At 49.9% G+C, this 25,872-nt stretch overlaps 2 protein-coding genes across 4 annotated transcripts; both read left to right on the forward strand.

Moving 5' to 3' along the window:
• The first annotated feature begins 464 nt into the window (after window positions 1-464).
• On the forward strand, window positions 465-4,577 carry Ly6e (lymphocyte antigen 6 family member E). 3 transcript variants are annotated; one of them, XM_032916695.1, is made up of 4 exons: window positions 465-710; window positions 3,024-3,123; window positions 3,521-3,640; window positions 3,742-4,577. In XM_032916695.1, exons 2-4 carry the CDS (start codon window positions 3,054-3,056, stop codon window positions 3,960-3,962), a joined length of 411 nt encoding a protein of 136 aa, XP_032772586.1. In that variant the 5' UTR covers window positions 465-710; window positions 3,024-3,053; the 3' UTR covers window positions 3,963-4,577. The 3 variants fall into 3 exon arrangements, with proteins under 3 accessions (XP_032772586.1, XP_032772590.1, XP_032772598.1); XM_032916699.1 differs by lacking the exon at window positions 465-710 and adding an exon at window positions 813-1,084; XM_032916707.1 differs by lacking the exon at window positions 465-710 and adding an exon at window positions 813-1,084 and having other exon boundaries at window positions 3,027-3,123.
• A 16,944-nt stretch (window positions 4,578-21,521) lies between these two features.
• Window positions 21,522-24,605, forward strand: LOC116890138 (lymphocyte antigen 6B-like). Its single transcript, XM_032890875.1, has 3 exons — window positions 21,522-21,594; window positions 22,576-22,695; window positions 24,448-24,605. The coding sequence occupies exons 1-3, from the start codon at window positions 21,522-21,524 to the stop codon at window positions 24,603-24,605; spliced, it is 351 nt and encodes a 116-aa protein (XP_032746766.1).
• Window positions 24,606-25,872: the final 1,267 nt, after the last annotated feature.

A 25,872-nucleotide genomic window follows, 5' to 3' on the forward strand; every position in this document is an offset into this window, starting at 1 on the left:
CCCCTAGGTAGGGCTCTGCAGGAGGAAGAGGAGGACGAGAAGGAAGAAGGGGGGAGGGAACAAACAGCACAGCCAGGCAAAGGGGGGCCTGCTGCCCTGATCTCTCCCAGAAGGATCATCCAGAGGCAGGACATGGGTCCCAGGGTTCTGCTACAGGGACAACACTCAGCAGGGGGTCGTTAATATTAGATGGGTGTGGAAGCACTTACTGAGCGATAGGAATGGAATATTGGAAGACGCTTAGGTAAAAGCAGAAGCGTCAGAGATTTCCTCCTAAAACCTGGGGTTTCATCACTTAAGATGAGAACCAAGATGGGATGACTGGGCTGGATCCTCTGTTCATAGTCAGTGAGTGGAGTGGAGGAGGCAGCCCGGCACTCAGAGGAAGTGGGAAGTGAGAAACAGATCTACTCAAACCAATGCTGCAATGGCCTCCTTCCCGGGAATCCCTGCCCTGTCGCCTCATCCCAAGAGAGGGATGGCCCAGACAGGCTCAGCCCAGAGGGACCTGACAACCTGAAGAGCCGGTGATGAGGCATCCTTGGTCCAACACTTCCTCAGCCTCACGGCAGCAGAGAGAAATTCCCATGAGCGCCTAGGGCTTCAGGATGCAGTCTGTCCCCCTCACTCCTTCCGGAAGCAGGCAAAGCCTGAGCACAGGATTGCTACAAGCCCTGGCCTTTCCACCCTCTCTGGGACTGTCCTGAAAGGTAAGGTAAACGTGCTACACTACAGGTCATGCCAGCGCTCTGACGCCACATTGTGTGGGCCGCTTAGGGCGAACTCCGCCCGCCTTCTGGGCACCACAGGGCCGGCCGCCGAGGGCGTACCGCTCGGGACCCCAGCCGGAGTCTCAGAGAAGCGTTGTGCAGCAAGGCCAAGGGCACAGCCAGAGCTCCCAGAGTCCAGCCCCTAGGGTCGTCCTCCCCACCAGCCAGAGGCCCGCCCACAGCCCGTGGAACGCCACGCCTGCAGCCCGCCCCCGCCATCTGCGCTCCGCTCCGCCGGCTCCCGAGCCTTCAGCCTTTGGTGATTTCCAGGACCTAAGGTTTCGGTATTATCTTCGGGGCTGCTTCACCCGGAGGTGAGTCTGCTGAGCCCGGCCTCAGGTGTCCACGCGTTACGCGAGGGCCCACACGGCGGGGAAGCACTGGGAGAGAGCGGGCGGCCTTGGCCGCAGCGTGTAGGATCTGGGGTCCCGGCGCTCTGCTCCTGGTTGCAGAGTGGTTGGAGCCTGCGAGGCCCTCTGCAGCGTGCTCCGTTCCTATGATCACCCCACCCCCTCCCCAGTCCTGCACGTTTCTGGAGGGGCAAAGGCCCCTGCTGAGCCCTCACTGGGTACCCCTATCTCTACTCCACTAACGCTGACTTGTCTGCTTGGGATCTCCAGAGGGGGATATACCCTTGTAAACTAGAGCGGGGGTGGGGGTGGGGGTGGTTGGGGGTTAGGGTCTGACCCCGTGGACTTGTTGCCCCGGAGCAGTACCCTCCCCAGAGTGAGGAGCTGGAGCTCTTTTGTCTTATCCAGGATTTTGCATGTCAATGCTAAGGTTCCGGTGATTAAGTAGGGTCCTGGGCTTTCGGGGTTGACTTGAACTGCTTTCTTCTGCTGGCCGCCTGCCAATAGACAGACGTCTAGCTTCTGTGAGTTTGGGGAGGAGTTCCTGGTCCCCTCGAGGTCCTGCCCCGTTGCCTGCTGATGGTTGAAACACTGGACTGGTTTCCAACTACTCCACCCGTTCCATCGCTAGTCCTCCGGTGGACGATGGGATGCCTTGTTTGTGGCTGTGCGTGCCAGAGCTTCCTAGCAGACAGCGCAGGGCTCCTTCATTCCTAAACCCCACTGTAACGAAAAAAAAAAAACAAAAAGAAAAACAAACAGAAATGAGAACAGGCCCAACTGGGCTTGGCACTGAACTTGGCCACCTGGAGCTTCCGCTGCCCACTACAAGATGTCAGCAAGGTTCAGGACAGGAGAGGCCTAAGGCCAGTCCTGGGGATACCAAAACTTCACCTCCCACTGCACCCACTTCCTCTAAGAGAACTGTACGCCACCCCTGTTTCTTTGTCTCTGGGATGCCACTCTCCCACTCAACAGATGGCACCAGTCTCTTTCCTCCCCAATGGTATTCAAAGTAGGACATTGAACCAAGCAAGCTGGTCCTTTTCTCTACCCTGTGCCAAGGCCTCCTGCCCAAAGGGCCCAGAAAAGACCCGTGGCCCACCTGGCTAACTAGTGTGCTGACTGCTACAGCCGTTAACGGTCCCAGCCAGCAGGTAGAGGAGTGGAGGTGTCTTCTTGTGGAAATAGATCCTGAGCCTCCACTTTGTACAGAAAAGAATTAGTGAAGCCCAGAGGCCTCCAGCCTAGCCTTTGTTTCCACCACAAGAGAGGCAGAGTGTTCTGCATTTGTTTACACAGGGCTCAGGGTTTTGAGTTCATGCACACTCGTTTATCTGACCACTCCCTTGACCTCAGGACAACCACCTCCACTGCTATGGCATTCTGAGAGTTCTTAGCTCCCCTTACTTGGCCTATGGTGCCCCACAAGTTTGGAAAGCTACCCTTAGATAAATTTGGAGAAAGATTTGCCAGGTGCCAAGGGAGAGTCAGGTAAAAGCTCTTTTAATAATTGGTCACAATAGCAGCAGGAGGGGGCCAGGTGTTGTAAGGTAGAGGTTTGACTAGCAGCCCGGAAAAACAAAGGTGAATTCTAACTCCTGCAGGTTCCAAAAGGGGGAGGGGTTCTCAGATAAATGGTGCAAACTGTGAGGTAGGTGTTGGTGAAGCACGAGGTGTACAAATTGTTCTTGGTGCAGAGGCCAGGTGGATACCAGATAAGGAATTGGGCAAGGGTCTAAAACTGCATCCCTACCCCGTCTGTCTGGAACCATCTACAAAGGGGACATAAGTCTCACCGGGGGGTCTAGAGTGGGCAGGCCTGGGGGTCTGGTGCTATCTAAGCCTGGATCCTGGATGGTGCGTGTGTAGCCTGTCCTTTAACCAACTGCCTCTCTCACAGTAGGCTTCTTTAGCTTGTGACCTTCAGCAGATGTCTGCCGCTTCCAGCATGAGAGTCTTGTTGCCTGTGTTGCTGGCAGCCCTTCTGGGTGTGGAACAAGGTATGAAGCTCTGAGATCCCAGATGCAGCCTGACCCCCGTGACCTGTCATTCTTTCCCCTGAGCAGATTTGCAGGGCTCCTCCTGTGCCAGCCCTCCTGTGAACCTCTGGCCTTCCTGCCTACCACTCCCTAGCAAAGTGATCTAGTCCCCCTGCCTCTGTGCTGGCTCGGCTACACTGTTGTCACCTTGTGTTGAAGGAGACACTTTAGCCCCTCCAGTGCCAAAGTCTAAAGTCACTTGTCATTGGCTCGCTTTTATCCCTGACCCGGGGCTGAGCATGGCAGTTGCTCATGGTCAGCGGGTTGGGTATCAAGGACCCCACTGGAAAGGCACCCTGCCCTAGAAGTCTTCCCCAGGCAACAGGCAGGTGTCGCCTACAGCATGTCCCTTTTGCAGTCCATTCCCTGATGTGCTTCTCCTGCACCGATCAGAAGAACAATATCAATTGCCTATGGCCGGTATCATGCTCCGACACAGACAATTACTGTATCACGTTATCTGCTGCCGCGGGCTTCGGTGAGTAACTGGCTATTTCCCTGACCTGGGCCAGCGATCCACAGGGCTTTCCCTGTCTCCTGCTACCTATATGTCTCTCCTCATTCTCACTTTCCATACAGGGAATGTCAACCTTGGCTACACCCTGAATAAGGGTTGCTCCCCCACCTGCCCCCGTGAAAACATCAATATTAACCTCGGTGTGGCGTCCGTGAATAGCTACTGCTGCCAGAGCTCCTTCTGCAATTTCAGCACGGCTGGCCTTGGACTTCGTGCTAGTATCCCACTGCTGGGCCTTGGACTCCTGCTCAGCTTGTTGGCTGTGCTGCGGCTGAGCCCCTGACCGCCCCCATGTGTTCCCCACATCCCCCCAGCTCAGGAAGAAAAGCCCAGCTCCTTTTAGGTCCCAGGGGACCCTAGGAGCCTTCAGCTCCTCCTGGGTGTGTCTAGTTCCCCTTCACACTCTCTCAGCATCAGGGCTAAGTACCAAATTCACCCATATCTGCTCTGTTGAAATGGTACTGGCTACCCTTGCTTCCAGAGCCAGTCTTATAACCTCCTTTGGGGAACCAGGGAAGGGGTGAAGATCTCCTTGGAATCTCAAGAATACAGAGTCAGCCTTGAGTCCTGGGGGCACAATGACAAGGATGTCTAACCCAAATGAATGTGCACCTGTGTTGCTCACGGTATCCGTGTGTGAATGAAGCCACTAGGATTCTGGGATGGGTAAAGAAGACCTGAAAGATTCTAGAGCAGAAGGCCTGTGTCTCCATCAAAACCTCTTCCCCGGAATTACTGTACTCATGTTGCATTCCCTGTGCAGGAGGCTGCTCACAGAGGGCTGCCGTCCCTCCAGATGAAGGCTCCAACCCCCAGATCCAGTCCCTCCCTGCCCTCTCTGCCCACACTGGCTTCCTGCTGCTATTCTAGTGCCTCAAATAAACTGTTCCCACCCATTCCTGGGCTGTCCTGGATGTCCTTACTTGTCTTCGGCCTTGCCTTGCAGAGTCTTCTTCCCCTCTGGTCCCAAGGGACCCGGGGATCCTGCAAGCCCACAGCTCTGCATAAGCAATCCTGAAAGACCAGCCCGAAACAGTGGAACATTCCTTTGATGCCAGTGAAGCAGAGGAATCTGTGAGGCCAGCCTGGTGCATAGCAAATCCCAGGAATCTAGGCCCATTTAGTGAGACAGACCTGAGAGAAAAGAGGAGACCAGAAGAAAAGAGAAAGGCGGAGAGAGCCTGGAAGTGTGCTGTCTCAGGCTATGTACATCAGCTGAGAAGGACAGCTACCCAGAAAGGCAGGCCCACCAGGCTGATCACACGTTATTCCGAAGCTTTGTCTGCACCAGAGGCTTCAGAGGCCTGCTGTTGCTACCTGCCCTTCATAAACCACACTGTAGTTTAAACCGTGGGAGTCTGGACCAGGCAAGCGATACCCATAACTGGTTTTGATTTACTTTCTTTTTAATATTTATTTATTAACTGTAAGTACACTGTAGCTGTTCAGACACACCAGAAGAAGGTAGTTGTGAGCCACCATGTGGTTGCTGGGATTTGAACTCAGGACCTCTGGAAGAGCAGTCAGTGCTCTTAACTGCCGAGCCATCTGTCCAACCCCCCCATTCTGGACCTTTTTAAAACAATATTTAGCTTATTGTGTTTAACTGTGTGTGTGAGCTCTGTCCAGGCTCATACCGAAAAGGACAAGCTCTGGGGAAATCTCAGAAGAGCAACTATGGTGGCTCTGAGATTCAGGACAGAAGGATGCTTTGTTACCGGACTATTGAAAGGCAATAAAGGAGGGAGTCAAGTCTTCTGCAAGAAGCTTGGACTGCCTCAGTGTGGACAATATCCACTGTGGTGTTCATACGGATCTAGGTAACATTCCTAGAGACTGGCATGTGGTCCTAGCAGGTCTAACTACCAAAAACAGTGTGAGGAGAGGGTTAGACTCCTGGGACGTGGGAACCAGAAGGGCACCAGGAAGTAACAGGGACACCTAACAAGCTCTGGTCTTCTCCCTACCTTGATTTAGCTCCCTCTCTGTGATAGGATAGGGTGATAGGGCTGGTGTCACAAGGCTCAAGAGTTGAAGCCTACTCGTGGCCTGGGAACCTTGAGCCATCATCTGCTCTAGTCTGGAGGACATGATCTTTTCAAGGCTAAATACTGGAACATCGAGTGATCTGCTCAGACTCCTCCCAGGAGAAGGATGGGCAGAAGGAGTTAACGTTCCAGGGATGACTTATGAAAAATGAGGGCGAGGACCAGAAAGAGGAGGGAGGATGGGAAGGGAGGGGCCAGGAGCCAAGTTTCACCTCCTAAAAGCAGAATCGAATGTATCCCAGAGTTAAGTTTCGATTTCCTGGAACTTGGAGGCAGAAGCGTGTGAGTGTCCATGTGTGTGAGTGTCCGTGTGTGTGTGTGTGTGTGTGTGTGTGTGTGTGTGTGTGTGTGTGTGTGTGTGTGTGTGTGTGCATGTGTGTGTGTAGGTGGGGGGAGGGTAAGTGGGGGACAGGGTGCACAGGGAAGGGAAGGTGCATACTGCACCTCTCAGAAGGCTGTCCAGTCTTTCAAGTGAGGTGCCAGGGTGGAGCATCAGCCTCACCCATGATAGATCCCATTAGACATGATCCAACTTATCTCTCTGATTTGTTCTGGGCCCATTCTGCCTCCAGACCCAGAGCAGCTCTCCTGTCACTGTGCTAGTTAGTGATCAGTGACCAGGGCTTCCCAGTCTGATCCTGCTAGCCCTGCTCCAACCAGCAAGTGCTTAGCTACCTCCCTCTGTCCCAAGGACTCCAGGGACAGACTAGAGATTGAGGACTGCAACCTCAGGTGGACCCCTCTCCACCTGAGTGTCATCCAACAAACTGAGCGAGATCAAAGCCCAAGACTAGAAAAACTTCCCTAGTGGACGTCCTCTAATAAACAGAGCATGTGCAGGAAGAGCCCACAGTGTACCCGAGTACAAAGGGTAGGGGCAATGTAAAGGTCTCGTAAAGGGGTCTATACTTCATGGTGGATGCTTTGGGGGTTTTTTCTTCAGCTCAGTAGCCCACTCTCACTCCTGGGAGTCTGTTCCTCCTCTAAACTCTATCTGGAATTCTAACCCTGTGTCCCTGGTTGCCGTCCTTTGTTCTGAGACACAAGAGCCTAGAGTCCACTAATGCAAGAGTCCGTTTTTTGTTGTTCTTTTTTCCCTTTACCACTTTTTTAAAAATTAAAACTTATTTTTTATTTTTACTAAACTGTATTATTTAATGAAGCTTGCAAATCAGGAGCTGGTAAGATGGCTCAGCAGTTAAGAGCACTAGCTGCTCTCCCAGAGGACCCAGGTTCCATGTCCAGCACCCACACGGTGGCTCACAACTGTGTAACTCCAGTTAGTAGTGATTGCCCCCCCCATCCTGTCCTCTGGAGGGCACTGCATACACCTGAGACACATACAGGCAAACCACTTAAGACATATATAATTGAAATCTTTTTTTAATGGTGCAAATGAAAACACTGTACCAAATCCATTAACCAGACCTAAAGTCTATACAACTTAATGGAACTTACATAGATTGAGAATTGGCATTTGAAATGGAAGCTGTGGTGCTTTGCACTAAATTTACAGTTTCAGTATCAAACTATTTATGCGTCCTCTTCATGAGGGTTGCCATTGCCGTGGTGAGGAAACACCGTCACCAAGAGCAAGATGGGCAAGAGAGGGTTTATCCGGCTTTCACGTTCACATCCTAGTCCATCCCTGGAGGAAGTCAAGACAGGAGATCAGGCAGGGCAGAAACCTAGAGGCAGGAGCTGATGCAGAGGCCATGGAGGGGTGCTGCTTACTGGCTTGCTCCTCATGGCTTCCTCTTCACAGATGACTTAGCATATGTCTCGTTGACATAAGATTATCCAGCAATCACCCTAGGCTCCAACCTCATAGGTAGCAATGAATAGCCTAGTAAGAGCACCAGTGGAAGGGGAAGCCCTTGCCCCTGCCAAGACTGAACCCCCAGTGAACGTGACTGTTGTGGGGAGGGTGGGAATGGGGGGAGTATGGGGAGGGGAAGGCCATATAGAAGAGGAGAGGGAGGGGTTATAGGGATGTTGGCCGGGAAACTGGGAAGGGGAATAACAATCAAAATGTAAATAAGAAATATTCAAGTTAATAAAGATTAAAAAAAAAAAAAGATTATCCGGCAATCACACCCTGACTCACTTTTCTTTATCTCCTTCTCCCTTCCTCTCCCCACATTCTGTTCTTTTGGACCCCTGCCAGCCTTCAAGCTTGCCTTCCCAGACACTGTAGGCTGTCTCTCTGACCTCTATGCCCAACTTAAAAGATCTTTAGATTGCAGCAAGGGCCTCAACAAGCCGAAGTTCAGCCACCCAGCCTCATAAGCCAATTAAAAGAGCCAATTCAGCCACACTGGGAGACGGGACACAGACCCAGTAGTCCTACCTCATTAAACCCATCCTTGGGTTTTAACATGGGGGGTTAGGTTTAAACAGGAGACAAGCAGCACAAGTGACAGTCCAGCCAAGGTGTGCCCAGCCCCCACCACGGTCTCAGTTCTCAAGTCTACAATGTCTCACAAGTTATAAATCTTTCTCCAGGGGACAAGTTCTTCCTCCTGTTCCCTGCAGCCTTTGGTCCTTCCAACAGGAAGTATCAGAGGAAATTCCAATCTCTTGGAATCTACTATCCCAAGAGAGGAGTATAATTAAAAATTTCTCCCAGGTAGGCAGGACTGATTTGCCAGTCCAGTCTAGTCTTCCTCTGAGACCTTAACTAAGTTAAACTATCCTTGAGATCTTCTTGTTTTCCTTCTCAGTCTGGGCCACCATGCACAGCTGCCCCAACAATGAACTCCAAGGGACCTTAGCCTGCTTCATCAGGGCTCATGGCCACAGCACCTCAGCTTCCAGAGGCCCTGGGACCCTCTCCCTCGCCTCCCATTCTGACAAGCCCTTGCTGCAGGGGTTTTCGTGTCAACTGGAAACCCCTCCAACCCAGAGCAGCCCAGGCAGCTGTCAGGTCTCAGGTGGGGCTGACTGGCACACGGTCTCATTAGGAAGGGTTGCCTGATTGCAGGTGGGCCTCTCTGCACACTCAGAACTCTGAGGGACCACGACTACAGCTCAGAGACCACTGGAGGAATTTGGAAGATGGAATGCTGGTTTGTGTACGGGGCATAGCTGGTGGGGAACTTTAGCCCAGCTGGCGGGAGTGAATGGTCTCAGGCACGGCCAGAATACCCAAAGTGTTACTGCTCTCCAAGGGGAAGCCAGAGTAAGGCAGGCTACACTAGAGTTGGTTACAGGTGGCCAGAAGCCAAGGACAGCTAGACCTGAAGTCAGAGCCACTGACCAGGAAGTGTCTGTGGTCAAGCACACGCACCTCACATGTTGGGGATCTGCAGATCCAGACCTAGTGGTGAAAGCTTCAGGAAACTCTTCCATGGAGTGTTACAGCTCAACGCCACAGGTTCCTTCACACAATCTTTGGTGAAATAACTTGTGCACCTATTCCCTGTGGACTGGAACTTTATAAACATTTGGGGATGAGGTGGGGAGGTGCTTCCTATTGGTTCAGTTAGGGGTGCTTTATTTGCATGGGGAAGGAGTTTTCAGGTGTTATCTGTACATAAGTGATTGCCCTGGTCCTCCCAGTAGGGTATCTTGGTCACATACTCCAGGACAGTCATCTCCTGCCATTTTCAATTATCTGTTTTATGAAGGTTCTGAACTATGCTACAACTTTACCAGTTCTGTCTGGTGGCACAGGACACTGCCCCACAACTCCTCCATTTCCGTTTTTATAAAGCAGAGGTGTCACTGGCATAACTGTCTCCTGTGTTGGGAACAGCCTGGTACTGAACCAAAACCTGATTGGTAGTGATCTTTGCAACGATTCTCAGCTCCCGCTTTAGAAACTGGATGAGACAAGGTGCCAAGAGAAGCAAGGCTCCAATGGCTAGTATGGAGCCAAAGAGGGGAAGAATCCAAGGTGCCAAGGGGTTAGAATACCAAGCGGGGAAGGGGTGTTGGGAGCACCTGAAGATGCCCCAGGAGCTCTTTGGGCATTTGCACATCTTGTTCTACTATCCCAGAATCATTGGCAGACAAGCATGATTCCTCCCCCAGCAGAACACAAGTCCCTTCCTGTTCAGCAGGCAATGAGTGCAGGTCCCTCCAGTTTTGGAGAGCAACTTCTGCTAAGGAGGTTACCTGGCACTGAAGGGACTCAAGCTTGTCTGGAATGGAAGCCATTGCTTGGTTGAGCTTGTCCTGGACGTCGACGCCCAAATGCTGTTTGGATGAGGGCTGCTTCAGCAGTTCCTGTCCCACCTAGTGAGACATTGAGATCCAGTCCAACAAGCAGAGGAATGAAGATCTCTCTCTCTCTCTCTTTCTCTCTCTCTCTCTCTCTCTCTCTCTCTCTCTCTCTCTCCTCCTCCCTCCTCCCCTCCCATCCCCTATCTACAATGCAAGTTCTTCAGGTTCATAGAGACAAACCTGGGGAACAATTATTACAGGAGTGCAGGAGCCTGGAGACGGGGGTTTAATTCGGAAACCTGTAGTGCCTTTGCACCAGAGGAGAGCAGGGGTTTAACCCATACTGATTTGGTGATGGGAAGGTATCAGGAGCCTGTAAGATGGGGTTTTGAGGAGGATCCTGCAAGGCAAAGGGGAAGAAATGCCCTCCCTCCTTTAGGTCGAAGAGAGGAATATCCTGTGCTTTTCACACGGGCCAGGGTCCATGGGGTTCATGAATGGAAATATTGATAGGAATGCTAATAGCCTCAGGAGAGCGAAGCACAGGCAGAGTGTTGGGAGGAGTTGGGGTGGGTGGTTAATGGAAGGAGGTCAGCTGCATATTGAATGTACTGTAGCCAGGAAAAGGTAAGTTGTAGTTCCTCCTGAGACGGATTTTCCTGCTGAAGAATATTAACATGGGCAAAGACTGATTTGGAGGAAGGGAAAAGTTCGTGAGAGACCTGGAAGTCAGCTATGGGTATTTGGGACAGACATTAGGGTAGAGTGTACCATACTCCTGTTTGCCAACATTCATCCCATGGAAAATGAGTAATAATCTTGGTGAGCTTGGTGTCGCTGTGGCTGGTGGATTCCATTCTGCAGCTCCAGTATTGCAGCCTCCATCGATGGAGACCTCTCGGAGACATTCGCCTGCATTCCGGTAAGGAAGGCAGAGGAAAGGACTGGGTGGAGTGGAGGTGCAATCTGGGTGTAGATCTCAATTCTGGTCTGACATCCTTCGAGTGAGCAATGCTGGGTTCCTATGCTTTTGTTATGACTCTTGTGTCCGCTCTAGGTCTCTCCAATAAAGAATCTCCAGTGGTAGGTGTTGGGAAAGCTAGGGAGAGGCTGGGCATGAGCAGAGTTCATATGAAGGATGACAAAAACAGTCATAAGAAGAGAGGAAAGGGGGGCTTGTGGAGGGCTCGTGGCCAGGCAGCAGTCACCAGGTCATGAGTGTCCTTCCAGGAGATCTTGTTATTCCTTTGGGTGTGGCGTTTCCTCTGCCTCCTCCTCCTCTGTCCTTGATCTGCCAGCAAGAGGCTGGCCATCATCTTGGTTGGTGGGGTGGTGTTCGACATTTCTGGCAGGAACCCAGACAGGGTTAGGCTGGTCCTGAGGGAAAGCACAAATGAAACCCCTCCCAGTTATAAGGAGAGGGACTGGTCTTTCCAAATCCCATCCAAAGGATCGCGCCTTCATACTAGGAGGTGATGTGGTTAATTTTTGTGTGTGTCAATGGAGGGAGATAGGAGAGTGTTTAGAGTTCTTATAGATTTTAAATATGTTTAGTGCAGTCATGGGTAGCGTTAATTGTACATTAGGGTGGTTGTCTTATGTTTTAGAATTTCGCCTTTTAGGGTTTCATGTGTTCTTTCTATTATTTCTTGGCCCTGAGGTTTGTGGGGAATCCCTGTATGGTGGGCAATTTCCCAACATATGCAAAAAGTTTGAGAGCAAGTGAAGGCAGGGCCATTTTCAGTTTTTATCTTTTAAGGAATGCACATGAGGGCCAAGGTGAAGAGCTTATGGTGAATTAACCTTTTTGAGTTTCCACCTGTTTGAGCTGTAGCCTATATGAAATGTATGTGCCTATGGTAACAAGAACATATTCCTGTCTATCAAATTGGTGATATGAGTGACATCGATTTGCCATAAGACATTGAATTTGAGGCCTCAGGGACCGGTGCCCACCATTTGTAAAGGTGGACTGGTAGTGAGGATGCACAAGAGGGGCGTGTTTTTATTATCCTTTGGGGTTGAGCAAGGGGGATGTGGAGGAAGTGAGCATGAAGTCCCTTTTTATTTGTGTGTGTGCGTGAATGGAATTGGTCTGCCTGCTCAGTGGAGACCATGAATGTCCCTGTTGAGGTGGTTTGGTGAGTGAGGGTATTTCCCTCAGTGGCAGGGGACTGTGAGATCTCACATTGGGGGCGGGGGAGGCTCTTTCCTGTAGGAGGATGGAAACCTGCATGAGGAGAGGGTGAGTGGGTTGGCGTCTAGTTTGATGAAGGCTCTTCACAGCCAGGGGAGCAAACTGACAGCAGCATATACACTATCTGAAAAAAAGGTTAAGGGGCCCCTTGACTTCCTTTAGGGCTAGAGAGATATCATATTGCTTCTTATATTGGAGGAGTTGTGGGGCAGCTCTCTGAATCCAAGCATAGGAGGTTCATCCTCAGGGGAGTAGTGTATTACTCATGAAGCAACCCTCTTTCCCCCATCAGTAAATATTGAGGGGGCTTCAACTATGGGCTTTGGGGGGCAGCCATTGCAACACAGGGAGGACAGAGACCCATTTTTCATGGGGATAATGGTTATCAATTTGTCCTGAGAATCCTATTAAACTGGTACCAGGGAAGGAGTGATTTTTGATTAGCCACTGAATATCGGAGAGGGAAAAAGGAGAGACAAGAATGTCAGTTTCTTTTCATAAAGTTGTAGGGCTCTGTTCCTATTATTTTAAATCATATTAGAGAGTGCATCCACCTCATTTAGAATTCTGGGCGCACCACCCATGGGTGTGGTGCAATTTCAGCACACGTTGGGTTTGGTGTTGGGCTGCCAGAAAGAACTGGTAAGGTAGTCACAAAGTTCAGAACCCCAAGAAAACTCATAATTAAGAACGGTAGAAGTTCAGTCTAGCTCCGGGCCAGATTCCTGCCCTAGAGGACAGCATGACACCCCACTAAGAGGACCATGACAACTGGTCACATAGAGTAGAGCCTAGAGGTCTCAATGCTAATGAGGAATCTAGGGTCTCCAAGTGGGATGACCAATAAGCAATACAAAAGGTATTTAGTCTAAATTATATGCAGCTCCCTGTGCCATGAATAAAGCAGTTTGGACAAGCAATGACTGTCTCCTCCATCAAGAACTACCATGAGGGGGCGCCCTCGTCATAGAAAGCTGCACCTAAATCTCTAGCAGAAGGCCCATCCACACTCTTGGCACTCACCCTGAGTTAAGTCAGATCCCCCAGCACACCCACACACACCCTCAGGCCCTTGCCCCTTGTTCCCGATTCCTTACAGTCCTAAATGGCCTCTGGGTACAGAGAGGGTGTGAACCCCATGCTCAACTCTGAGGTTCTCTGTGGCGTCTGGGTACCCAGGAGTTTGAGGAGCACAGCCTCTGTCCCAGCCCCTGCCATTGCTCACCTGGTGAAACATGGGGTGGGATCCGTATCTTAGACTGTCTTTCGCCGCCTCTGAGTCACCTGTTGGCGACCAGTCAGTCCCATGAGCCAGGGACCCCAGCAAGCAGCTGTAAGTAATGCCTGGCGCCCCTGCATTTTTCCTCCACGAGCAGTGTTCCAACACCCCAGCGGGAAGGTGGAAACGCAGACCCACAATGAAAGATGGAATTATTAGACCAAGAGCCTCAGTCATCTGCCCAGCAGGTGGAAAGGCTCTATGGGTGAGGGCTGAAGGGAGTCTGTTCTAGTCAAGGGGCTGGGACTGGCATATGGCTGTGCATCAAATGACTTTAGGCTGATGGTTAGTGGGAGCTAGGCAGTGCCACCCTGGTACTCTCTTCTTTTATCAGTTGAGGCCACCCCTGCCCCTTTAATTTATTGACAGGCCCAGATTTGGTCAGAAAACAGACCAATCCTATCCCCAGAGGGTGGCACTGGTAGAGTGCTTTAAACCCTGGCTCCATGCTGGGCCACACGTCCCCCTAGTGGCAGCAGCTATCATAGCAGTCAGAGCACATTTCAGCTTTCAAGTCAATGGAATCCCCTGGTAGCAAGCAGACATTGAGAGAGCTATTACACTCACTAACAACACTGACCCTGTGAGCGAGAGGAGGATGCCAGCAGCGCTTGGGGGTATTCTGGGAACTGAGCGCTCCGGGGAATATTTAGTCTGACTTGTGTGTTTGGTGAGCCCAAGCTATTCAGAACAGAGCTTTCACTTGGCAGAACGCCCACCCCAAGCCTTCCTGCTTAGATTCCGAGTCCTACTTAAGACTGACCATGGGCGGGGCACCACCGGCTTCAGACAGACAGACAGGTGCCTGGGAGAGAGGAGAAAGTAAGTTGGTGGAGGTGGAGGAGGACAGGACCTAGCTTTCGGTTTCTGACTTTTGGGAAGAGGAAGAGAGGCTGAGAATTTGAGTTTCGATTTCCTGAAGTTTAGAGGAGGGAGGGGACTATGGGAACCTTCTGAGGGAGAGCAAATGCGGGGAGCAGGGACTGCAGTAGCACCAGGTAGGACTCTCTGGCCTCTGCCCAGGCCTGGGATGGAGTGTGGTATATCGTGTCTCCATAACATTCTCAGACCACTCTCCTCTGAGTGGAGGTAGCCTTGGCACCCTTGTCCTTTAGGGCCTGGTCAACAATCTTCAGAGACTTGCCATTAGCAGACAGGGTTCATGAGAGCGGCAGTCCTACAGAGGTGCCAAGGAAGGTCAAGGATGTCCCTTTAACACCCTGTTCTCTGGGCTGGAGGTTGGGTCGGAGACTGGACTTGGGTAGAATAAATCTTCATCTTACAACCCTCCTCCAGGGCCACCCTACTTCTTGATCAGAACTGGTAGGATGGGGTGACAGAGGAAAATTTGGGGTGTCCTTAAGTTGGACAGAGCCTGAAAGGAAAATTATACAAATTTAAGGTTTAAAAATATAAAATTAAAAGAGTAAGCCCTTCCTCCAGGAATTGCAGGCCATAAAGATAAAGAAAAGGAATGCAAAAACCAGCTCAGGCTATCGAGGACTGACCCATGAACCATCCAAAGACATCCCCCCAGCTTACTCAGAGTCATACTTTAACCAGATGTCCTCCAGACCCTGATAAGCCCCTACTTGTGCTTTTCAGCCATTGTGTCCTGCAGAGAGCATTCCAGGAAACCTGACAGTCCAAGCCTAACCAGAGGTGTTTCAAATACAGATGCTTCATCAATTTTGACAAACTTTTAAAAATAATGAGGACCTAAAGACCCAACCGTTCTCCTGATTTAGTAGCTCTGTTCCAGGAACCAGGGGGCCATAAAACCTTTTGGCGTCCCCTTATCTCCTGGAGCCATAAAACAATCCTGTAACTTGTGGTGCATTCCCCTTTGACATCCCCCCATCCCCTGGGCTCACAGCCTCTGCCTTTAAATGCTCTTTCTCCCAGCCTCTCGGGGCCGACACCTCTGTCTCCTGCGTGGGATATGTGTCGGCCTGGAGATCTCTGTAATAGGTCTCTGTAATAAACCTCGCCTTTGCTTATTACATCCAAAATGGTCTCTCTGTATCACCCTGCAGTGCAGGATTTCTAAGAAGAGCTAAATCTGGACCATATTTACAGGATTTGGCATTTCAAATTAATGCTTGCTTTAGGTAAATAAAGTTTGTGGGAATGAGAGATGCCAAACGTGGTTAAGAGCACTAAGTACTGTTCCTTTATAGGACATTTAAGAACTCAAACTGGATTGCAGGGACCCCTTAGCAAAGGAGGGCAATGATACCAGAGCAGATTATAGGCCTTACATGGAACAATTAGTCAAAAAATCTCATTCTTTATATCACCAAAACAATAATGCTGGAGACAATAAATTGGTATACACGTCAAATTATAAATACAAGTGCTCAGTGTTGTCAATTTCTTCCTGTATCACATAATAGTGTTAATCCTCAAGGACTTATCTTAATAAATTAATATCTTAGCAATATCTTAATAAATAAAAAGGGAGAGTTATATCCCTGTATACTATACAATTATTTAAATGATGCTCTTTTTATTTCAATTTTAAAATTTGGATGCCAAGGAACTCTGAGTGTTTATGGCACCCTACGACTAGGCATACTTCTGCCTAGGTGAAATGGAAGACTCCACATATTGGCATATGGCAAGATCCTGTTCAGGTATTTTATATGGGGAAGAGGGCATGTTTGTGTTTTTCCTACAGGATGCTACAGGAGTGTGCCAGCTGCCAGAGTAGCTGGTAGGAACATGCCTGATCCTGGAGCATGAAGATTCAGCTTTCATGGTTCAGGTCCTGAGTCATTCCTGTGCCCTTGGAGGAAGATGGAGATTCCCCGTCATCTTTTTCCCAGCATTGAAATTTTGGCATTGCTGCAGTCACTGTTACTGCTGCTGCATGACCTGTCCACCATGGCCTGCACTTCAACACTCTGTGCACTGCTGCATGCAGGGAGAAGACCAAACTCCAGCAGCCATTACCCCTGCCCCTCTTCATTCACGGGTGGCTGTTGCTGCTGTGACTGGTGTTGCCATTTTGCAGTCTGTGACTTCACAGGAATGCCATCTACATGAAGGTGCTGGAGATTGGGGAACTCTGCCCTGGTTATGCAGATCTCAGACCTGGTTCCATTGCCTTCCGGTTGTTCTAGAGAAGGATGGCCGATCCTGAACTGTCTTAGGGAAGAACTTTGGCACCTTCAAGCTGCTATTGTAGCAACCATTGTTACTATTGCCACTATGTCTGCAGCATCTGGGTTGCCATCCCCAATCTGTTGAACAAGACAAGCACAGTGGGTAATTGCTGATGATTGGGAATTCTAAATTTTAATACAGGAACAGTTTGACAATGGCCCTCAGTGTTATAGTCCTCTGAGTTTGGGCACTAGGGGGCCGCAGTAGTCAGCTTTATGCTTCTTATCACATGCACAAACAACTCCAGAGTCCTGGGCAGCAACTAAGCAGGTGTTGTTCACTTCATAGGATCAAACCCTCTGCTAAATTGGGCTCCAACCTTCCTGAGGACAGGCAACTCTTTGGAACCAGGGCTCACCTAAGACAGGGAAATTCTGAGACTGGCAGAATTTTCAGAGAGAAAAGAGTTCTGATAATCCAAAGTGTCCTAAGACAGAGTAGCTGCTTAAAAAATAAAATAATATAGGGGACTTGTTTAATAAAAAAAAAAAAAAAATAAAATAGAATTTCCCCAGAGCCTCCTGGGTTCCCTGCAGTGTTCCTCCTTGTCAGACCTGGAGGTCCCTTGCAGGTTTGGCGCCTGCTGAGCCCTCTGGAGCCTTTTGTTCTAACAAAGGAACTGCCTGGTCTGGTATTGACACACCTGGGCAATGGTCAAATTCGTTCCTGTCTTTTTGTCTTCAGTCTTTCATTTTTGGATTTTAGTCTGGTCTTCCCTGGATTACTCCCCAGTAAATTTGGGGCACAATTCATTATTCAATCTTTTGTTACCTAAGCCTTAAGCTGGGTTTCCCTGTATCCCCAGATTTTTTCCACAGGTCAATTGTATTTTCTTGGAAAATAAAAGCCACAAGTGGCATTCTTTCTTCTTATGGATGTCCCGTGTGTGTGTATTATTGTGTGTGTGTGTGTGTGTGTGTGTGTGTGTGTGTGTGTGTGTGTGTGTGAATCCATGCCTCCTATTTCTTTGGTGCAATACCGGTGTGGGTATCGACAAATTGAGGTCCCACCTGAGATCGGGAAAGAGAAGCACTCCTGACGGGACGCCGTCCCAGGGAAGCCGTGGCCTGCAAAGAAGATACACAAACCCTCTGCCCAAATTGAGCCTAGCCTTTTCACGCAGCAGTTAGCTAAGGACAGGCAACTCCTTTTGAGACCAGAGCCTTGTCGCTAAGACAGGAGAATTCTGAGACTGGCAGAGTACCAGAGACGGACAGAGGTCTGATGTAGCACTGTCCTAAGCAGGCACTGCTCATGCAATGATACATAGGGGGATTCTTGCCTAATATGCAGTAGCGGACTTGTACCAGAGCCTGTCCTGGGTGCCACAGTGTTTCACCACTCTCAGACCCCTTCTGGGGTCCCTTGCAGTGTTTGTAATCATGTGATTACGCCAGGGGCGGTCTTTCACGTGAGTTCCAGTTTCTCTCGTCATCCCTGAACCTTGAGTGAGGGCCTGCTCCCTTTCCTCCCTTTCCCCTGGCTCAAACTGTATAATCCAGCCCCTTTGTGTCAGAAAAGGAGCTGTCCTTTTCACACAGTCTTCTGAATCATTTATCCCTACCAAACTTACTACCCTGCAACAGCTGCTTCCCAGCACCTCTGCATCCTGAGACCACACTGGTGGGGGAGGGGCAAGCAGCACTTGGAAGAAGTACACTTAGTTAAGGAGAAACCTTTGCTGTGTGACTGAAGGCGGTGAGGGAGGCATGTGTGACCTTGGCTACTTAACAGAGGTCCTTCATTCTCTGTGGAGAGGCTTGGCTAATATTTGACCTGTTCAGTGTGACTGTAGTCCAGCTTCTGTCTGAGTTGTAAGGCAGGAGAGAGGCTGGGTGTGTTTTGTCTTGCATGTAGCCCTCTCTGCAGAGGGCCTGGCTTCACTCACACAAGCCTGATAACATCTGGTACATCGAACTCTAAGAATCGGCAAGCCCAGTGTTGCCCTCTCCTTAAGAGTTCATTTAGGAGTCTGTCAGTAATTTGGGCAGAGTCCACTAAGGAAGCTTACTTCCCAAACGTTGGTGCTAGGTGGAAAGTGGAGGACTCATAAGAACCTAGTTTAAGACTTTTAGAAGCAGTCTGAAGCACTTTGTGGTGATGTGTCCCATCATCATCCTGGAGTCAAGGATAATTTGCCCAGGAGCCCCAACAGTAGGGGTCAAAGGAGCAAAACGACGACAGGTATGTGATGATAACAGACAGAACTCTCTATATTCACAGGGAGGACTGTCAAATGGGGTTCAGCCGTTACTCCTCTGCTCTCCTCTGAGACAAAGTGGTCTCAAGTGCTAGATGAAGAGGGAAACAGAAGGTGAAGACAGCAACTGAGACCTGGTTGTCCCTTGAGTGGCTTAGATATTATGCCTGTTACTGTAAGCGACCTCACCCATCATCTGTTAAAAACCCATAATCTCATTGGGTGATAAAAATTGGGAAGCTTGTCCTATGATTGCCACCGATGCCCCTGTTTGTTTGCAGGGGCAGTACTCTGCTGCTCTTTCCTTGACATAGACTCTTTTCTATACCTGGGACAGCATGTGAGGGAATTACAGAAAACTTTTCCTTCCTGTTCTTCCTCCTACCACGGTGGTGTGTGCTGGGTTATGCAATGTTACCTGGCAAACCCGGTCTGATCCATCATAGATTATAGGAAACAAGGAAGGATTTTTGTAATGGTGCTGAGTACAGGCCATGGGAACCTAACAAATTTTAATTGAACCATGCCATCTTGTATGAATTCTGGAGTGATGGCGCGCAAGTCTTTGAAGCAATCCTTAAGTTTGGTAATCATTACCAAAAAGGCCGATACCCACTGTTCCTTCAGAATCCTGTCTTTGGCCTACAGTGTCTCTCTTTTTGATTGATCATCCTGCATAACCCAGAACATTGACAATGGAGTTGAATGTACATGTGGACCAGCCAGAAATCACAGGAAGAATGAGACTCTTGTTTCAGCCCTGTGCCTCCCATCGGGAGAATCTGCCTGATGTTCCCTGAGCCTCTGGCTACGTTTTCTTGGTAGCCTTGCCTGCTTAAGTGAATGCACTCAGTTTCACTGATTCTGTGGACCATTTTTGGGTTTAGTTGTCTCTAAACATGCCTGTCCTTTGCTTGCTATGTCATCCTCTGGGACGATTTCCAGCTCAGGTCTCTTTTGTGTCCAACCTTCCATTCTGTAACCTGTATCAGTGGTGCCTTGTAGAGGCTTAAGTGGGGAGCTACTCACTGGCTCTAAACTCCATGGAGTTAGGACTCAGACTCTGAAGCTTGCTGTAGGAAGCAAAATCCACAGGGCTGGACACAGATGTCATCAATATGTGGCTAATTAGTAAAAGTTCTAATTGTTAGAATACTATGCCCCATGGTGGGTGACATAAAAGGCCAAGAAACTCATGTCCTTTGTGGAACGTTGGACTAGGACCTCATTAGGTGTAGGACAGAACATGAAAGCGGAGCAGGGAGAATGAGCATGTGGATTTGTTTCAAGTAGGCCTTTGGGCAAGCGGGGACACTGGGGTCATTCATCCTCTGCAAATAAGACTGACTTATGTCTGAAAAACATCTCTGGCTCTAGCTTCAGATCTCCTGCCCACAGACAGTGTTGTCTCCGTCTCCGTCCCGCAGAAAGGAGCGACACCAGGACGTTCTTCTCAAAGCAGTTTATTCAGGAACCTTTCTTTCTGCATGCAAGCAGCAATCTCCCACCCCCAAGCACACTTCCTAATAAAAAACCCGTAACCACGCCCCATCAGTCCAGTCTACGAAGTCTCAGTTCATAGGTCCACGCCAAATGGCCTGATCTTGTGTCATGATGTGCCTGCACAGCTCTCACGATGGGCGTGGCTTAGTTTGGGTGTATACTGAAAAATCAGGTGCTAGTCAGAAGACTTGGCAGGTCCGGGCGCCATCTTGGGATTGCATTTCCCCCACAGCCCAGATATCCACCCAAATACGACTAGACCTATTAGTAACTTCTACAGTTGCCAGTTAGTTCTTGGCCCGGACTCTCATTATTAAGATGCATGGCAAGCTGTTAGGGGCCTGCTCACCGACAGTCTCCGCTATTAGTCGCGGTTACCTGCTTGAGGAAAGAGGCTATGGGCTCTGAGCCACTGCAACCCATGCCCCTATTCGAGACACGGAAAATGCTGGCGGGTGGTGTGAGCAGCAGCAGCTACACGCTGATGGCTATGGGTTAAAGGCCAGCCTGGTCTCACCGAAGAGAGTCGTAGGATGGCCAAGCCACACAGAAACTCTGTCTCTGAAAATCCAAAAGCAAAAAACAAACAAACAAAAGCAAAAATCAAAATCCGGAAAAAAAGAATGAGCACGCTACTTCCTCCTTACTTTCTGAGCAGTAGCTTCAAGTCACCCAGGGCCCCTGCCCTTCTGCCCTCTGAGTTTCCAGCACCGAGATCCCTCACCAACTGCGTGGTCTTCCCTCCCCAGCTACTGTAAATCTGGCTCCCTGAGCTAACCAACAAACCCCGTTAACTCTTATGCAATAAACATTAGACCTGGGGTAACTATATCCCTAAACTGTCCCTTTTCAGGATGTCAGATGGGAGGGGCTGAGGGAAAGTAAAGTACTTATATAAGTCCACATGCGCTATAATTTTCCATGGTGCCTGCAACCTGGTCACAGAGAGGAAGTAAGGACTGGTGTCAGGAGGGAGCTGATAGTTGGCAAGCACAGGGAAGAGCCCTCTGGATAGGGCTGTGGGAGGCAGTTTGGGGTTAGGAAGGAAAAGCTGGGTGGGTGGGAGATAAGAGATGTAGGCAGACATCTATTCCTTTGGAGAAAACTGTTTGTGCATGTGTGTGTGTGTGTGTGTGTGTGTGTGTGTGTGTGTGTGTGTGTGTTAATGCTTGTGCTGTTGGATTGGATGCCTGAGCTAGTGGGAGCCACGGACGTGATTGGGCGTCTATTAACTGGATGCAATTTCCAGAGGTTTGCCTGTGCACTTGCCTTCTCCGAGGATGAACAGTTCTAGCGCTATGAAGTCCTGTAGAGCTCATCCTTCCTCCTGCTCCCTACTGTGTGCAGAAAGAGGTGAGGTGGAAAATGAGAGAGGGCAGGAGGGTACACTGGAGATGGAAACCGGGCCCCTCGCTGGTGGAGACACCTGCATCCACTGTATGCAGCCTGTGTGTGTGCGCGTGTGTGTGTGTATCCCAGTGAAGTGCTGGGGTCAGGAGTTCAGGGACTGGTCTGTGGTGGGTGAAGCCTCCTGTGCTGGGGGGCTTCCTGGTTCTGTAAACTGCCAGTGCCTGCCTTGGAACCATCACCACATGCCAGAGGGACTCTTGGAGAGCAGTAACCTCTGCCACAAATGCTGGCCACCAGAGCGACTCTACCCTGCTGCCCTTGCCTCCCAGTCAGGACACTGACTTGTGTATACACAAACTGGCAAAGAGCTTCTTTTTGTGGTCAAGTTGCCAAAGTCAAGGTTTGGAAATCCTTAACTCTTGGCATTTGGCTCTTATAGCTCAGCCCATGCCACATGAGGCCCAAATACTAGAATTTCCTTACTTTAAGAGGCTCTGAGCTCAAATACACCTATGCATCCAGTTATGTCTGTATTGCAGGAAGCCTCAGCGTTGAGCTGGACTCTGGGATGTTCAGTGCTCAGTCAAGCTCCAAGACCCAGAGACCAGCTCTGCAGGTTTAGGGTGGGACAGGTCAGAACAACCCTCCCCATCTGGCAGCCTCCAGTATCTACTTATACACCCATTCACTGCTTCAGCAGATGTTTGTGTTCTGTGCCTTCCCACTATGGTGGCTGTCTCTCTAATACCTCTTGAGGTCCAGGTCTCTCCTGTTGGGCTGACTTCGCTGAGACAGCAGCACCGAGCGTATTTGAACGACTGTTGTGCTTGGTTCACTTTTGCTTTGGTGGAGGTGACTGGGCAGTAGTGTCCTTGCTCTGTCCTAGTGGCCAGCAGCTGTGTGGAAGTAAAGTCATTGTAGAGGAGGGGTCTGGTCTAGGAAGGGCATGCCCTAACCCTCCTCATGTATTGGCTTCTTTCTCAGCTCAGGGGCTAGACTGCTACAATTGCATGGTGATCCCATTTCATTATACCTGCTCATCAACTGCTACCTGCCCCTACCCTGATGGAGTCTGCGCTATTCAGGTGGCAGAAGTTGTCATGGGTAAGTTCCCTGTATCCTGTATAAATATGGGTGGGGGTGGCTTAGAAGAAAAAGGTTGGGTACATATCCTGGACCATGGTTCCCCCTCCTTCCAGGTAGGTACCTCCTGGGGTGGGAGTGGGACTCCTGCAGAGTGGGGACTGCTGGGGTCCGAGGAAGCTCTAGGGTGTGGATCATAGAAACTACTGGCATGCATGGTGTTCATCATCCCCTCCCCCTCTGTTGCCAGGGTAGCCATGTGTTGCTCCTACCCTTCGGTTATATCTAGGGCCTCGCTGTCAGACCTGGAGAGCTGGAAGCATTAGTGAGTCTTTGTATATAGTGAAGGAATCTGGAGCTAGGGCTAAAGGATGACAGGATTGCTGATAGAAGGGAGACCTTAGGACATTTCAGACCCTTCAACGCCCCAGTTTCTGACATATCCTCCAGATAGACAAGGCAGGAACAGCCCCATCCTGTTATGCAGTTTCCTGTTCCTGACCACACCCTGCCTGTCTCCGGAAGTAGGTCTCCTAGATGCAACTTCCCAGGGAACTGCAAGAGTCTGAGAGGCTGGTTGCCCTTTTTGCTCTGCCACTGAGTGATCGTACACTGTGCTGTGTCTCTGTGGTGTGTATGTGTGTGTGTGTGCGCGCGCGCGCGTGTGTGAGTGCGTGTTTGTCTATAAATGTGGGTGAACATGTATGAATGCATGTAATGTAACGTAATATATGTGAAGCTCAGAGGACATCCTTGAGTACCATTCCTTAGGCACTATCTAATTTGTTTAATAAACACTAGTTTTGGTTCTCCTGGAACTAGAGTTGAAGAAGGTTGTTAACCACCATATCAGGTCTGGAGCCCAAACCCTGGGCTTCTGTAAGGGCAACCAGTGCTTTTGAACTGCTGAGCCATGTCTCCAGTCCCAACCACCTTGGTTTTGGAGACAAGATCTTTCACTGGGACCTAGGAAAGGAGAGAAGGGAGGTGGCAGAGAGCTCCCAGGACCTCCCGATTCCCTCTCCCCAGCACGGGGATTATAACTAGCACTCAGTGCTTGGCTAGCTATTTATATGGTTACTGGGAATTGAACTTGGGTCCTTAATGCTTCCATGTGTCAAGCACTTCACTGACTGAGCTGCTTCCACAGCATGTTGCATGTAAAGACACATGTGCACACACATGTGGATGTGCATACACTGGGGAGGTACAAGTGTAAGAGACCCAGAAGATGATGGGAATCTCCTGTGACAACTATTTTATTTGCTGAGCCAGGGTGTCACACTGAATTCAAATCTTTCAGGTTCACCTTGTCTAGCCAGTGAGCTCATCTCAGGGAATCCACATTTTTGTATTTTAAGCACAGAGATACAAGTAGGCCACCATGCCTGCCCATCGTTTGATGGGCTTTAGTGACCAGAACTGGGAGGAGGGGATCTCATGCTTGTGCAAACAAGCACTTTATGCACCAAGCCTCCTTACCAGTCCATGGTTTTGATCGTTGTTTCGTTTGTTTGTTATTTGAGACAGGGTCTCACTCTAGCCCAGGATAAACCAGAAGTCCCAATGTAACCCAGTGTGGAATTGAACTCATAAAAATTCTCCTGCCTCAGTCTTCCAAGTTCTGGGGTTACAAGTCTGAGCTACCATGTCTGGCTTCAACATACCTTAGAGACAAGTCTGGGCCATCCAGGCCTTTTGACATGTTACCCAGACTTTGGGGTGCTCTGTCATCCCTACATAAGAAGCAACTCACTCCCTGATGTCTTGCAGACTCTATAAGACAGAAAGTAAAGAGCAATCTCTGCCTTCCAATCTGCCCCAAGAGTACTCAAATTATTGGGATCCTGGGTATCGTTGTCTACTCGAAGATTTCCTGTTGCAATAGAGATCTTTGCAATGCAGCAGTTCCCAATGGAGGCAGCACCTGAACCACGGCAGGAGTGCTTCTGTTCAGCCTGGGCTCATTCCTCCTGCAGACCTTGCTGTAATGGCCCCTCCAAGGCCCCACCACCCTTGTCCTTTTCCCCTCATGTGTATTCACTCCTCCCTGGAGGCCTCCAGTGATAAATTATGGGTTATAGGAACTCTGAGGTGGGGGTAGGGTGTGGAACACCTTGTTTCAACTCTATAGCCCCTACTGGGTAGGTGCCCCACTCCCCTCTCTAGGGCTTTCACATCTGTAATTCCTGGAATGCCATTGTGTTGTGGTTTGCTGCTCTTGGCCTTGGGGGCAGGTGGACAGCATGGGGAAGAGGCAGAAACCCAAGGCCCTGTGCCACCACCTCCATACACACAGAAAAATCTGGGGTTCTCAACATCCCACTATTTGAGTCCAATAAACTCTCTGTTCTCCCAGCCAAGATCTCAGTTTTTCTTTTGCTACACTGTGTCTGCTGAGTCCTGCCTTCCAGTTCACATCTCTGCCCTTTGTGCTACCCACACTAGCTAGCTCATGTTACCCAGCTAAGAGTGGGGGACCACTTGGTTTGGGTGGGCTTCCCTTAGGCTGATGCTGGAGGAAGAAAGAGGGGGGATGAAGAGCACTCTGCTATATCTGCACAGGCAAGGTCTCTTGCTTGTGGTTTGGCTGGATTAGAAGCCTATTCTCTGCCTTGTGAACACTAGTGACACTGAGTCTTCTTTATGTAACCATTTCCTGAGCCACTTTACTCCCCCAGCCCACACCCATTGGTGGGGATAGAACCCAGGGCATCATGCATGTGAAGAAGCATCTTCAAGCCACACATGAGCACAGGTCACTTGCAAAGTGCCCTTGCTTGCGGTGGGGAAGTCCTGGAGACAAGTGCTTAATGGAGGGTAGTGGCTTCCCTGTCCAGTTCTATTAATCCAGAGGTAGAAGTAATTTCCTGCAGGGAGTCATGGCTTAGCTCAGAGTGACCAAAGCCTCACGCTCCCTCTCCTGGAGTCCTAGTCTATATTGGATATCACAGCAGGGTTTTTATTCTGTTTGAGCTAGTTCACCCGCCCCCCAATGCACCACAGTCACACAGGGTGGTTTTGGGGTGGGGTGGGGTAGCCCTGAATCTCTATGGGGTGAGGTGTCCATCTTTATTAACTTGAGTATTTCTAATTTACATTTCGATTGTTATTCCCTTTCCCGGTTGGTTTCCAGGCCAACATCCCCCTAACCTCCACTCCCCTCTGCTATATGGATGTTCCTCTCCCCATCCTCCC

This window comes from Rattus rattus, chromosome 1, assembly GCF_011064425.1.
Source record: "Rattus rattus isolate New Zealand chromosome 1, Rrattus_CSIRO_v1, whole genome shotgun sequence".
NCBI classification, from domain to species: domain Eukaryota; kingdom Metazoa; phylum Chordata; class Mammalia; order Rodentia; family Muridae; genus Rattus; species Rattus rattus.

Bases quoted from the DNA above. Each gene is read 5' to 3' on its own strand.
- Ly6e (XM_032916695.1), top strand. From the start codon at position 3,054: ATGTCTGCCGCTTCCAGCATGAGAGTCTTGTTGCCTGTGTTGCTGGCA. The intron at 3,124-3,520 runs GTATGAAGCTCT...TCCCTTTTGCAG, and splicing joins CCTTCTGGGTGTGGAACAAG to TCCATTCCCTGATGTGCTTC. The intron at 3,641-3,741 runs GTGAGTAACTGG...CTTTCCATACAG, and splicing joins ATCTGCTGCCGCGGGCTTCG to GGAATGTCAACCTTGGCTAC.
- LOC116890138 (XM_032890875.1), top strand. From the start codon at position 21,522: ATGAACAGTTCTAGCGCTATGAAGTCCTGTAGAGCTCATCCTTCCTCC. The intron at 21,595-22,575 runs GTGAGGTGGAAA...CTTCTTTCTCAG, and splicing joins CCTACTGTGTGCAGAAAGAG to CTCAGGGGCTAGACTGCTAC. The intron at 22,696-24,447 runs GTAAGTTCCCTG...GATGTCTTGCAG, and splicing joins GGTGGCAGAAGTTGTCATGG to ACTCTATAAGACAGAAAGTA.